This window comes from Thermobia domestica, chromosome 15, assembly GCF_964235325.1.
Source record: "Thermobia domestica chromosome 15, izTheDome1.hap1.1, whole genome shotgun sequence".
In the NCBI taxonomy this organism is placed as follows: Eukaryota; Metazoa; Arthropoda; class Insecta; order Zygentoma; family Lepismatidae; genus Thermobia; species Thermobia domestica.
The window spans coordinates 39,627,411-39,641,281 of NC_137468.1; the positions used below are offsets into that span (position 1 = coordinate 39,627,411).

Genomic DNA, 13,871 nt, shown 5'->3' on the forward strand with positions numbered 1-13,871 from the left:
CCAATTTGAAAATGTATACTTTAATTTAACTCATTTTATGTGTTTAATATTAATATTTACGTACTAAGCTAAAATCGTTCTTAGAAAGACCGCATAAAATTCTGTTTATTTTTAAACAACGTGTTTCCCTTATCGAACAAGACACTTAGATCTTGTATTTGTAAAAATTAAATAATTATCAAAAATGTTTCCTTCAATCTCTCTCCAAGAAAGCATGGCTGCATTAGTAAGCAGACGGTTTGAACGACTGCCACAGTATTTGGATAGAATGCTGCTTCTGAGGGAGATAACAGTTAATAAATTGTATATATAGGTAATCTTTATATGTTAAACTTTATTTTTATGTGTAATATCTCATGTTTCTGTATTTCATTCATATGTAACTAGCAAAAGAAAACAAAAGTAGGCGGAAATCATCCATAGTTTCTGCTGTGAGCATTAAGCTTCCGTGTTGTCCGCTATCAGGGAGGGGCAGCACGTATCAGCCGAAAAAGGTAAAGTTGGCTACAGATGGTAGCTGGAAGAAGGGCATTAACACGGAAGACCACCCGCAATATTCGCCGCAAGGCATGAACCCTTTGTCAAAGGGTGGTGGAAAAAGCGAGTTTCTTCGTTTCCTGTGTTTTGCCCAAAACATATACTCGTTTTCTGTGGAAAACGGGGCAGTTGAAGCTAAACTCGTGAAGTAACAAAAGGTAGTTTTGCAGTGTTAAAGGGAGTCATCCGACTTCCAGTACAGAGTTCAAGACCCAGGACGCGGTAAAAACAGTTTCGGTTCCCCGGGATTTGTCCTGTGAACTACAGTATCGCGAGTGAGTTGTACAAAATTACTCAAAAGCACATGAAATAGTACAGTGACAAACAGTGTATAACTTAACCTTTTATTTTAGTTATACGTCAGTGGTGCTATTCTCTTCAGTAATAATGGAAATTTAATTTCTAAATCATTCTTAACATTCATCTATCTCTGAGTGCTTAGGACTCTCAGTGGAGATCATTTACTTTAAAATCTCTTCACAACCCCAGAGTTAATATGGGACAATTGCAGTTTCCCAATATGGGAGAAATCTATATATCGTTACATATCTCAAATAGAGATACAACATAGAGGCCAGTAACGCCATTATACTGAGCCTGTCCTTGGACGTTTTAGCACAAGGCTTACAAGTAACCATTTGCTTGTTTAAAATTGGAACTACTGAACATTCCTTTATAGAATGCTTCACATTCAGTGTACCTTATCTTCTAGCAGAACATTTTCACGTGGTGGAATGATCATCTTGGAGGAGACTGGGTCAGTGAATTGGAACTTTGAGTACGTCAAGTAACATTTTAAAACAGTGCGTCAAAATTTAAAATTCTCTTTATTTTTTTTTTTTTTTATCTTCACTCTGTGGTTTAAGTAACAAATAATAGTAAAATATGTTGCTTCGATATTTTAATACATCTCTCCTCTAGAACTGTTAGAGACGAAAAACTAGATAATTATGAGGAGATAAAAATAAGTGTATAAATATTTTCTATAAAAGTTTTTTTATTTTTAAAGGTCAAACAGACCTTTTCAAGTTATCAGTTTATTCTCATTCATTTATTTTTTTTTAAGTGTGTTAAATATCAAATATATATCAAATAATAAGTTATATGTTTCATGTGATAGTGCACTAAAAAGGTAAAAAAAAATAGTGTATAATAAGTAATATTATCTCATCTACTACGGTTGAAATGCCTGTTTTCTTCATGGAAAATAAATCTGTCAGCTCTTACCGAAACAACTGTGTATTCAATTGCTGTAGGGTAAGTACCTGCACTAATGACAATTTTTTTTCAAAAATGTAATTCAAGGAGACATTTTCCCCTTAAATGTATATGTTAACCACCTCTCTGCATAGGGCTCAAAAAGAAAATACTGCCCAAAAAAACTACTAACAGCCATGAAATAGTGAAATCATTTACAGGCTGCTACCTGTAAAATTTCAATTATAGATTTTTTTTTTTTTTCATAAATTAAAACTTATTACGGACTCACTATTTATAGCATCCTTGAGCATAGTTGTTAGGCAAATGGCCCTAAAATCTGCTGTTCTACAAAAATAATTAATATTTGCTCTACCAAATTCATAAGAAAGTGGCGGCCCTAACAGGAAAAAACCTAATCTCCAAGAGGGAATAAATAACTACGTTTATAATATTTCTAATATTTGCATTTTATGTAAATCTTCAGTTAATTAAATATTCCCAACCACTCTCCTTCAACAATTTTTTTTTTATTTATTGTGTTGGTAACGTTAAATAAATAGTAGCTTCGGCTCTGGCCACCTAGCACCTCACACTTCTCCCACAGACTGTAGTACTATTTCCCATAAAACAAAATATTACATCAAAGTAAGACAAAATATAACTTACCTCATTGTATTAACAAATTTCACCGCACACCTTTAGTGACATGAACAGTACACTGCCGCCATTTAATCTTTCTGCAGCACAAACAATGTTGCACAACTCCAACAAAAGTACCCCCAAACCCCGAAAAGGACTTTTGCCCCCTGCGGACTTTTGCCTCCGGACACTATATATATATATATATATATCGTCGCTGCGCCTCGAAGAACCGCTATGTGTTAAAACCACAACTTTTCAGGAGAAGTAAAAAACATTCCACTCTTAAAATTTTGCCAAATATTACCCCATGCCGTAAACGTAGCCAACACCTAGTGGCCCACTGGCGGGTAAATGTCGATCGTCGCTATAGCGACGCGTCGAAGGACTGCTGCTAGTATGCCACTGGCGGCAGGGCTTCGATGAATCGAAAGAGATATCTAGAGTCGGAGTATTGAAGTTAGCACTGCGTAGCAGCGAGGACTTCATTTTGGTCCCCGCTTCTTCGATTCGTCGCGGAGAATCGCGAAGGGACCAACACGAATTATCCCCAGTCATGTGCATGTGGTTATTGTTATATATTATTTTTCCTGACGAATTGTTCCTAAAGTGAGCTACAGAGGTCAAGAATAACCCTTGCCTCTACATCATGAAGTGAAAAATCTTGAGATGAGTGCGTATAATTGTATGAATTTAGATGACAACTGTAGCCGATCATTTGAAAGTGAATATGGGAGAACAATGAAATAAAGTAAATAGACGCGCGTCATTTTGTTATTAAATTACATGGCGAACGGATCTTATCTAATCTCAAACGGTTATCGTCGAATATACACAGTTACAGGAGCACTCTGATTAGCTAAATTAAAAATATCGCAACGATTTATGTCTCTACAAGCGACTGTTCGACTATCCCCTCTGTGGCCGAGGCGGAAGAGCACGCGCCTAGTAATCCAAAGGTTGGTAGTTCGCGCTTACCTTGGGGTACGTATTTTTCTTTACTTATTTAAAAGTGTTTTTTTAGACTCTCCTTAATGTAACAAATTACACATATAGGAGATTTAACATAGTTTGGGGGAGTAATTTTGTTGTCCATTGGCGTTTCCTTGCGTCTCTGCCGCTGGTGGCAAAACGGAAGTGGGGCCACCGCGGATTGTCGCTGCGGGGCCGCCAATGTTTGGCGAGGTATCTCTAGTTGCCCATCGGTGGTCCTCCGACTCCTACGGCATGAGGTATGCACTGGATATTGTTGTAACTTGCTTGGACAGTATTATATTACTATTTTTGTGTTTACATAGCACACGTTGGTTTATCTTTTGCGCTTTTATAAGCACATAGAGAATCAATACGTACGTGATTAGTACTTGAAGCTTACCTATTATTTTTTCATTGTTGTGCCGAAATAATTGAATATTCACTTATCACATCATAAGGGATGCTGCCTGAGCTTTGAGGTTTATTTGCATGGCATAACTCATTTTCAACTAAAACGTCATATAGCGGTTCTTCGAGGCGCAGCGACTATATATATATATATATATATATATATATATATATATATATATAGAGAGAGAGAGAGAGAGAGAGAGAGAGAGAGACGGGATCCAGGATTTTTTGAAGGGGGTGCACCAATAACTACCACAACATTTGATTTCAATTACTCCTCAATGAGGAATATTACTTTGTTCAGTCAATCCTTTTCTTTCAACCTTCAGAAAATCCACTTAAATTATTGCTTTTGCAAAACTATGCTTTGTTTTAAGCCTCAAACGGACACATGACAGCAGAACGTTTCGGAAAATGTTGCTTTTTCACTGTTAGGTTCTCATTTTAGATAGTCTATATTTACAGTAAAGGCGGTGAGTGTGCTCCGGTGCAGCCCCCTAAATTCGGCCATGTATATATATATATATATATATATATATATATATATATATATATATATATATATATATATATATATACTGCGTCATTACTATTTGGCCTAGAGTCATTGTTCACACGCCATTTTCTTCAGTATAACGAAAACTTTCCAACGGGACAACTCACACGTCCGTATCGTACATCTGAACTGGAAAAACCGGAAATTTTTCTGAAAAAAGCACCCCCTCTGAACACTTGCGCCCCTCGGGCCCGGCCTCGGTTTCACGTAGGTATTTCCCCAATACCCAATTTGAGAAATATCCAAAGGTTCACACAATCCGTATGCAAAGTTTCAATCTGATATCTTGAAAACTAAAGGTGTGAACATTTCTTTTTAAAATTTGCCTTAAAAAAAAGAGAAGTACCATCTCTTCGCTTCTACTTGGCTCCGCCAAGTTGACCATCCGGTTCCAAAACGCATCTGGGGTGTTCTTTGATCCATCCTTGACTTGACGAATAAAAAAAACCGCTTAAATACCTATTATAAAACCTAAATAAACGGTCAAAGGCGATACTACGCCATGGTAACAAAAGTTACCAAAAATACTAAAGCGGTTAAAAGATGTAAGTTTTTACGTTTCTGTACGTATACTGAAGAAGGAAGCGTGTACAGCTTGGAATTTCATCTATATACGCTACCGTTGACAAAGGTTGTTGAGTGTTTTGCAAAACGTCCTGTACATAGCTTAGATCTACTTAAAACAATTAAAACAAAGCGTAAATGTGCACATCTACTCTTAATAATCAAAGAATAATAAATTATTATTATTTAGCTAAAGCTTGTGCAAGTTTGTTTATAATTTTGCTCTTAGTTGTTTGTAATTACCCAGTAATCAAAGCTGCTTTTGGATAATAATTATTAGAAAATTTATTGGAATTATTTCTTGAGCTAATTTATAAGCCCAAATTGTTTTCAAGCTGTAGTATTGTCTAAAAATCTATCTAAACGATTTTCCTATCCTCTAGGGAGCTTGTAGTTGAGAAATGCTTCCTTATCGATACGTTCTTTTACGATTGACATTATATTATTACTACCAGTGGCGTATTTACGATTTTCTTTCGGGGCGGGCTTTGCTAACTTTCGGGGAGGGCTTTGCCTGAAAATGTGAAAATTCTGCAAGATATTTCATATACTTCACTATAGTAAGTAAGATTTCGGGGAGGGCTTAAGCCCGGAAGAACCCCCCCTAAATACGCCACTGATTACTACTATCATTATTTGATATTTTTTGGTTAAATTGTATTACATTTCTGAAGATGTCATAGAATAGGTCCAGAAACGTAACATGACCTTCCTCTATTTGCTTGAATTTTTTTCTAAAACAGTGAAAATTTGATTGCATATAGTGTGTGATTGGCCCCTCTCTTTTGACAAAAAAAAAAAAAAAAAAAAAAAGCAAGTTTCCGAGAGTAATCCTTACGAAATTTTCACACCTAATGTGATTTTTTCCCTTTATCTCCAGTTGCTGGAAGAAGTAGGAAGATTGCGCCCAGGATTCCGGTGGCTTACTTCCATTGTAGGGCGATATCAACCAGGGGGCGCTGTGTCTGGTGCAGTGTTCGTGTATTCATGTAGTTGTGCCGCTCTGTGTTTGGTGCTACAATATTTAACGTCAGAATTGAAGAGAGGAATTTGGTGGTCAGCGTTTCTGGTGGCATTTCTTCTTGTCTGTCTAGCAGGGTGTAAGTAAATTTGAAAAAAAAAAAAAAAAATATAAGTGCTTATTTATTTAGTTTATTTTCGTTTATTTCCTTATAGAGTCTGTTCGATATTATAATACCTTTCCATCATATGTTGTATACAATTTTTGTCGAATGGAAGTTTGAGAAAAGAGTCGGATGAAGTATTTATAGTTCTTATACGCGTTCAAATGTTAAAATACAATTTTCGTTACTTACTTGTTGAAATACAATATTTTTAATTCGATTGCTTGTTCAGATTATTAGTAATTTATATACCATTAAAAATATCCTTTCTGAAAAATGAGGAAAATACTTTCTCAAATATTTACGAAGTAAATAAATACTTTTTCTTTAATTTGAGAAATAAAAATGTAATTATTTTTCAAACACGTTCTCACTAAAGAGCTGAAATAAAATTTTATTGTTATCCTGTATGAGATTTTATCGTTTCTTCAAATATGAGGAACAAAATAATGCCTGTGTGAAATGTTCTCATTTTTGAGAACGACATTTCTTAAAAATTTAATGAAATATGTAGATTTTCTCAAGATAAGAATATTTTCTCATAACTAACAAAGTTACTTGTTTTTACTTTCTCAAATTATGAATTTTCATTCTCAAGGACGAACAAAAGAATATTAATTTTGAGTAAAATTTTCTAAAAAAAATGAGAACCAGTTTCTCATTTTTCAGAAAATATTGCTCGGTCCATAGATAATAAACAAGTTTTCTCTAATTTGAATATTTTTTTAAAAAATTTTCGATTTCAAAATATTGCGCTGTGCTAAAAAGCTGGGAATACTTTTCATGAAACAAGATTTCAAGTGTTTTCAATGTGTAGTAAGTGATTTCAATGAGCTTTCTTTATTATTATTATTATTATTATTATTATTATTATTATTATTATTATTATTATTATTATTATTATTATTATTATTATTATTATTATTATTATATCAGAGGGTATGAACATAATGAGAGTGGATATTTTAATCCAAAAGTAGCACAATACAGTGCACATACTGCTATTCACTTGTTTCCCTTGACACAATGTTGGATACAGGATGGAAATAGTGTGTACGTATACAGTTGTTAGCACCGCAGCTCGTCTCATATTGTAGAATCGGGGATATTTGGGGATTAAGGCTAACAATTCCATCCCAGGATTTATTCTACAAACTGCGATCTTGGGCCTGGACTACTTGAAATGGAGCTTGAGACATTAAAGGGTGAAAAGTTGGTAAAAGAATGGATTAACCAAAGAATTTATTCCAGCACAATACCTATGCTGATCTTTCATGATGGCATCCAGGCATGCTTTTTCCTTTTTATTGATTTGTCGACTCCAAGGCTATGGCCGAACGGATATCTATTCATAGTTCCCCTAGAAAACAAGGCCACGATAAAAATCGGAGTCCACTCCAAGAGGGTCGATGGATATATCGGAAATTTTAGAAACACTGGTGATTAGGTTCCTCTCCATAATCACATTGAAGCTCACTTCTGTGGCGATGAATTTATCTGATGGCTTCATAGGTACCTATGTTTAGACTTTAATGGCAATCCTCTGATTGATTTGCTTGGCTCATCGAATCACCTCACTTGACACCATATCATTCTCTTTGGCTTTGTTTTTACGTTCCTAGGTTGGTGCCCTTGCGTTAATTGGTTCCTATAATAGTGATGTTTGATCGAAAGGTACTGTGGAAGAAAGATACATCAGACGCACGCATGGGTTAAGGAATGCGGAACCTAAGTTGTTAACTGCTAGTTATTTCTATTCAGTTATTAGTAAAACAGTGGCTACACATATTCTCAAAAATGTTTAACGTCTCTAAAATCTTTAATAGGTAATTTACATCCATAGGGGAATGATTTTTTCCTCAACATGTAAAACGATATTACCCAACTATGGTGAGCAAATAATTCTTTACGGTAGCGTAGTAAAGCAGGTAGAGGTAAGTTGAGGATGTTTTTTCTAGAAAATGGTTCTTAAGATTCTACTTTTTAAATTAAAATTTTAATTTTTTAAAACATAAACGCTAATAACCTTATAAAATGGCTTTATTCATGATTAATCAACATATACACACAAATAAACAACGATATAAGAAATAATGGTTCAGTGATCCGTCCTTTTTCTATTTTAAGAAGGGTTTATTTTCCGTGTCTTCCATTAATTTATTGTTTCCGTATCTTTCTTTAATAACTCTACAACATGGCTCAATTTATGCGAGTTTTTAAAGTCATTTTCTAATTCATTGCTTAAAAATATTATCAAGTTTTGAAGTCATGGGTTATTTAGGGATCAATACGTGTAATGCTTTGTCTAAAAAGCTTTTCAGGTATTGAATAATTACAAATAACGAACTTAAAACTTTATATGAGTTCTAGAGGTAGTGCTCCTAGTAGTGGGTTTGAATCTGACAAGTGAGTGCAGCCACAAAAGTTTCGATATTGACCCAACATTGTGAGTAGATTGGGAAGTTACTTGATTACTGTTTGGCTCAAACCTCTTGACGTTTAAGGCGTTCCCTCTTTCTTGCAATATCCAATGAAAATTACGCGAGGTTGTCTAATACTCGAGGCTTGGGAGAAATATTATTTGCACTTTAAAATCTCTTAGTTAATACAATGTTAGGGTATATTTAGGAAAAAAGAAAATTGTTTCTAAATAATTAGGGGAGAAAAGCATGAGTCTACGTACAGTGGTTCGTTATTTTATTGTAAGATTGTTCCTTCATATACAAGTCAATCTAAACCAGCTTTTATTCTTTCACCTTTTAGTTTGAAGCGTCTACAGGGTGTCTATCGGTCACGAAAGTCACGAATGTCACGAAGAAGTCACGAAATGAGAAAACGGTCATGAGAGGCAAGAAAAAGTCACGAAATTTAGCATTTGGGTCACGATTTTTTTCATCTGTACAAATATACGTACAGACTGGAACATTTTGTTCTACAAAACATCAAAATTCACCGTCAAAGATGTCTATGGTCGACTTTAGACGCTACAAAATCGCTACCAAATCGCATGCATGAAAATTCGGCCTCATTCACATCCTACTTAGCTCTTGAGAATGTTCCGAAATTTTATGGTTTGATAAAGAAAAGGTCACGAAAAAGTCACTAAATTTCATTTTGGAATTTTAGTAGACACCCTGGTCTTCTACGTTTTCCCACCTGTGTTTCATGATAGAAACGTTTCAGTTCTACTTGTACACAAAAGCAAATTAAATCTGACAACGTCGCTCTTATTCCCCATTGGCTTTCGCCAAACGTCAAGAGGTTTGAGCCGGACAGTAAGAATGAAGAAAACTCGACTACACAGTAGGCCGGAATTTTTAGCTCGAGCCCAGCCCAGCCCATGAATTTATAAAGTGAGGCCCGACCCGAGTCCGAAATATGTTTTAGCATTTAGGCCGAGCCCGGCCCGAGTTCGTGTAATAATCAAATAAGCCCGAATTATAGAAACTTAATAATTAGCGCAAAATTGTATTTTTATTTACAGCAATTAGAGGTTTAATTTTGCAGTTGTGCTTTTAAAGTTCTCCAGAAAGAACAGTCCAATAAATATCGTTGTACAGCATATTTACAAAATTAGACCCGAGAAATATGGTTGTATATTTCAAAATTTACGGCCCGAGCCCGGCCCGGGCCCAGGCCCGAAGTGATTTATACTTTGTAGCCCCGAGTCCGTGCAGACCTCTACTACACAGGTAGAAATGAGGAAAAACTACATCGTTGAAAGTCACCGCTCTGCTGCACCATCTCTCGAGTTCATTGTAGATTATAATACCGGTACCGAAAGTTAAGGATGTTTTAATTGCATTTTTTACTTAAAAGAATTGATGAAAAAATGAAATTAAATCTTTAAGTTTTTCGTCCCACGGTTCTGCCGGTTAGGCTAAAGGAGACGGTGATGATGAGAGATGAGTGAAAATGGTGGAATGAAGAAAGTGGGAGGAAACGGGAGAACCCCGAGAAAATCCATGAGCATGGTGTTTGTCCACCACAAAGTCCACACGGCGCGAGCTGGGATCGAACCAGGGACCCCAAGCACCGGAGGTGAACGCTCTACCATTGAGCCACCGTGCCTCCCTGCAAAAGAATTGATGTTCAAAGATGTGCCTTATTTATTAGAAGTAAACACAACAGAAAACTTCAGAATTTCTGCGTAGCTATGTCCTAGCAATTCATGCATTGATCACATATAGAATAGGATTGTACAATATCGTCACACTACACATTGAAAGATCATTGAAAAATCCTGAACATTGATATGGTAATGATCGCGTTAGGTAGATTTTTATTCCTACCGAGATACGTGTGGAAAAAATGTTTGTTCTTTAGATCACAATTAATGTCTTTCAAATACGCAAAATTATAACCTTCCAAGTGACGAAATTGCCCGATAGGAGGGTAGGCAATTTCATCAACTCAACATTACGTCATCTGCGAACGGATTGTTTGATGAACAGAAGAGAATGAAACTTGTAAAGTATACAAAGGAGAATTTAGAAAGTAAAAACTGGGGATGAGGGCAGCCAGAACCAAGACTAAAATAGAATATATGATCAGATGAAACTTTCAAAAATATACTGTACAAGTAATAGTAGACGTCTAAGACGACTAAGACTTTCGTAATAGTAGTGAGTGGCGAAATTGGAAATATGGCGAAATTGCGTACACCTACCTCATTACTTTTTAAAAGTAAAGGTGCATATATGCTAAAGTTTACGTTCTGATAAAGGAGACCTTTTACTTAGTTTCTAACAATATGTAGATGCATTTAGTACAAATATCATTGAACCAATATATCAATTCATTTCTTTATTTGGAACATTTAATGATGATTTAAAAAAAATATTTTGTAGAAAATGGACAGAGCACAGAATAAAGATAGTACGAATTGTCGCTGAGGACCACAGGAATAAAAGCAATATGTCTATCAGTGACATTTTATATGGTATAAATGCTAATATTTTAAATTTAACGTTCTCTCTCCTTTTTAACTCTTACAGGTTTGTTAGTAATGTATGCACATAACCAGAATACAGAAGGCCTTCGTTTCAAAGTACCGTTTGTACCGTTCATACCGGCGCTTAGCATATTCTGCAATATCGAGCTAATGGTGAACCTTAACTATTTAACCTGGATACGATTTGTTGTTTGGATGGCCCTAGGTAAGCACGTTACATTTGATACATCTTACGTCTAAACAATGTATGTTTTTCCTATGTTGTTCTTTGGTGTTTGCTAGATTATTGTAATAAACAAGGGAGCAATATTGTCAGAGCTGAGAGTGCGGCAGACAGTTGCCCCACTTTTACGTTATGTGTCATCACTATCCTTCCACTATTCTTACCTAACCCGAAGTGGTGAAAACTAGTCGAACTACCAGCGGGTTTGGACATGTAAAAAAAAAAAAAAGTTTTCTACGTGAGTGTAAAAACCACGTAAACTATGTAAAGTACGTAGACAACTTAAAACAAGCATACAAATTAAAATGAAATGATTTTCGAGCTGGTTACTATTCAGTTTGACACAAACAAAAATCTCTAAAGATTCCTTCCAAATTTCTATGGGCTCTTGCTAAATTTTTAAATTTTATAAACTGTCATATTGATTTCGTAAGATATCCTTACCTGTATAAATAACAAATAAGTATTACGATCTCCGCGCATGATTATAGACGCGTATAAAAAATTCTATTTTTTTAACGTTTTAAATCCACTGTGGTCGACAAAAGTTCTAAGCCAGAGAAGTCATCGCGAAATGAGGGACGATTGCACTCAGAGTTGGCGTGGGTCAATGAAAACTTGACCCACGACCCACTGACCCACCACCCACCATGACCCACTCTGACCCACGACCTACCATGACCCACGACCCACGGTGACCCACTCTGACCCACCACCCACGGTGACCCACTCTGACCCACCACCCACCATGAACCACTCTCATCCACTTTGACCTACTCTCACCAAAATCCATCGTCATCAACTCGGAACACGATCCACGGCCTCTTCTGAACTGACTAAAGAGTTTACACTTGTAATAAAACAAGACTGTGAAATTGTCACTAATCGGAGTTTGAATTTCTAGTCAATCGCTCAAGCTCCACTCTGTTACAATAACGGTGGATCTGACCTTTACAATATAAAATGGTAAAGTGTTTGTCATTGAGGAAATTGAAACAGTTCGAGGTGGGGGAAAAATTAGTGTGTGCCTAAAATATAATTGTACTAAGAGAGTATTCTTGCAAGTGTTAATTTCTAAACACATTCCACAAGAAACTTCTATTCGCAGGAAAATACCCCTGTACAATATGGAAAAGGCTATGGTTTCTCAGTTCACAGTATTTTCTCACAAAAGACTTGAAAAATCAGTTGTTCATAGGGTATAAAGGTGCTCGGGTACCCTATGTGAGAGCATCTTCATAAAGTATGCTCATAATTGTAGTTTGTGTAATCACTAAAACACCACGTTAAATTTAAGTTACAAATCTGCATAATTGCAATTATTATGAATATTTATTCAAAGTAGTTTATCTAAAGCAAAGAAGAGAGTTACTAAAAAATAGGTACAAAGTTGAATAACATAAATAAGCCATTAGTAATACAAGTATACATTTTCCGTAACTCGTAATTTTCCACCTTAAAACAAATCTGAAATCGGATTTATTTCCTGTTGGTAACTTTTTGGCGGTAAATCATCCGCAGTGGAATGATGTCCATCCTTCAGCCAAGAAATAACTAGCTTGTCTACTTTGAGCTTGTCTAGCGGTGGGCCATTAACATTGATGAGCAACAAGTTAGACAATGTTTGAGCACTTAATCTATTTCTAATATCAGTCATCTGTAAATTCATAAGGGGAAATCCCCGTTCACACTCTGTCGTGGAAATTGATAATACTTCTACCCGATTTCTGCAACTTCTCATCGACAATCTACTTGTTAGACAAGTCTGATAACGATTTTTCTTGGTCAGGTTTGAAATACTCAGCAAGAAGTATCATCTCTCTATCACCATACAACATCTTTTCCATATCGACCATGTCAGTTGGCAATGTCGACCCATGTAGAACAGAAACTTCATCTACCACGCCTTTGATAGGGAATCTTTTGAATAAATTATCAATTAAAGTCTGATAAACTGATGATTTCTTATTTGTTTATAAATTTAATTTTTGTATTTATAATTACACACGAAGGTTTGATACCATTACCAAGTTCCCTCCCCCGCCTAGAAAGCGTAAGGGAACGAGGTTCCTGGAAAGTGTTCAGAGGTGAATGGGAATTTCTTTCCCTCCTTCTTCTACTTCAATTACCACACTACTGTTTGCCATGTGCCAAATTACGAGGAATTTCAATTAAATTATCATAGTATAATTATTTCCTTGTTGAATTATCAATACTTTTCAGTGGAAAAAAGGATGAAATTTCAAAGTTCCAAATCAAAGTAAGTAGACCAACGTAAAGGGAAAAAAGTGTAAAATTTTCCATACAATTATGCGTACAATCCGAACTTCAAATTTCCGTGTAATTAAGCTTACAGTACAAATTTTACGCCTATTTTTCTCACAACTTTATGGGTTGATTGCCCTGTGTTGTGAGCCCTCCATATAATAAACATAAGCTTCAGCAATTATTATAGCAGAAAGCAATTGATATATGAAGCCAAGCACTGTATTTTTTGTTTCTGATTTTTTTCTGAAATAATATCGATCGTTTTCGATCATTTTTACAAACCAACTCACTACCAATTTTCCATATATAGAAAGTGTTTCTCCCCCCCCCCACATAAAGGAGAATTAAAAAAAATGCTAGAACACATTCTGTTTATTTTCAATAAAGAGTTAATACACAGTAGTTAGCTCTAAAAGCCCA

General features: G+C 35.5%; 1 protein-coding gene across 1 annotated transcript in view; it reads left to right on the top strand.

Annotated features, from left to right (window-relative positions):
- The window catches only part of LOC145671841 (cationic amino acid transporter 4), an 85,074-nt gene that overhangs the window by 67,377 nt on the left and 3,826 nt on the right, over positions 1–13,871 (top strand). Inside the window, exons 4-5 of the mRNA XM_081741067.1 lie at positions 5,763–5,982; positions 11,004–11,165. Coding sequence (XP_081597193.1) covers positions 5,763–5,982; positions 11,004–11,165 — 382 coding nt within the window. The remainder of the gene's footprint in view (positions 1–5,762; positions 5,983–11,003; positions 11,166–13,871) is intronic.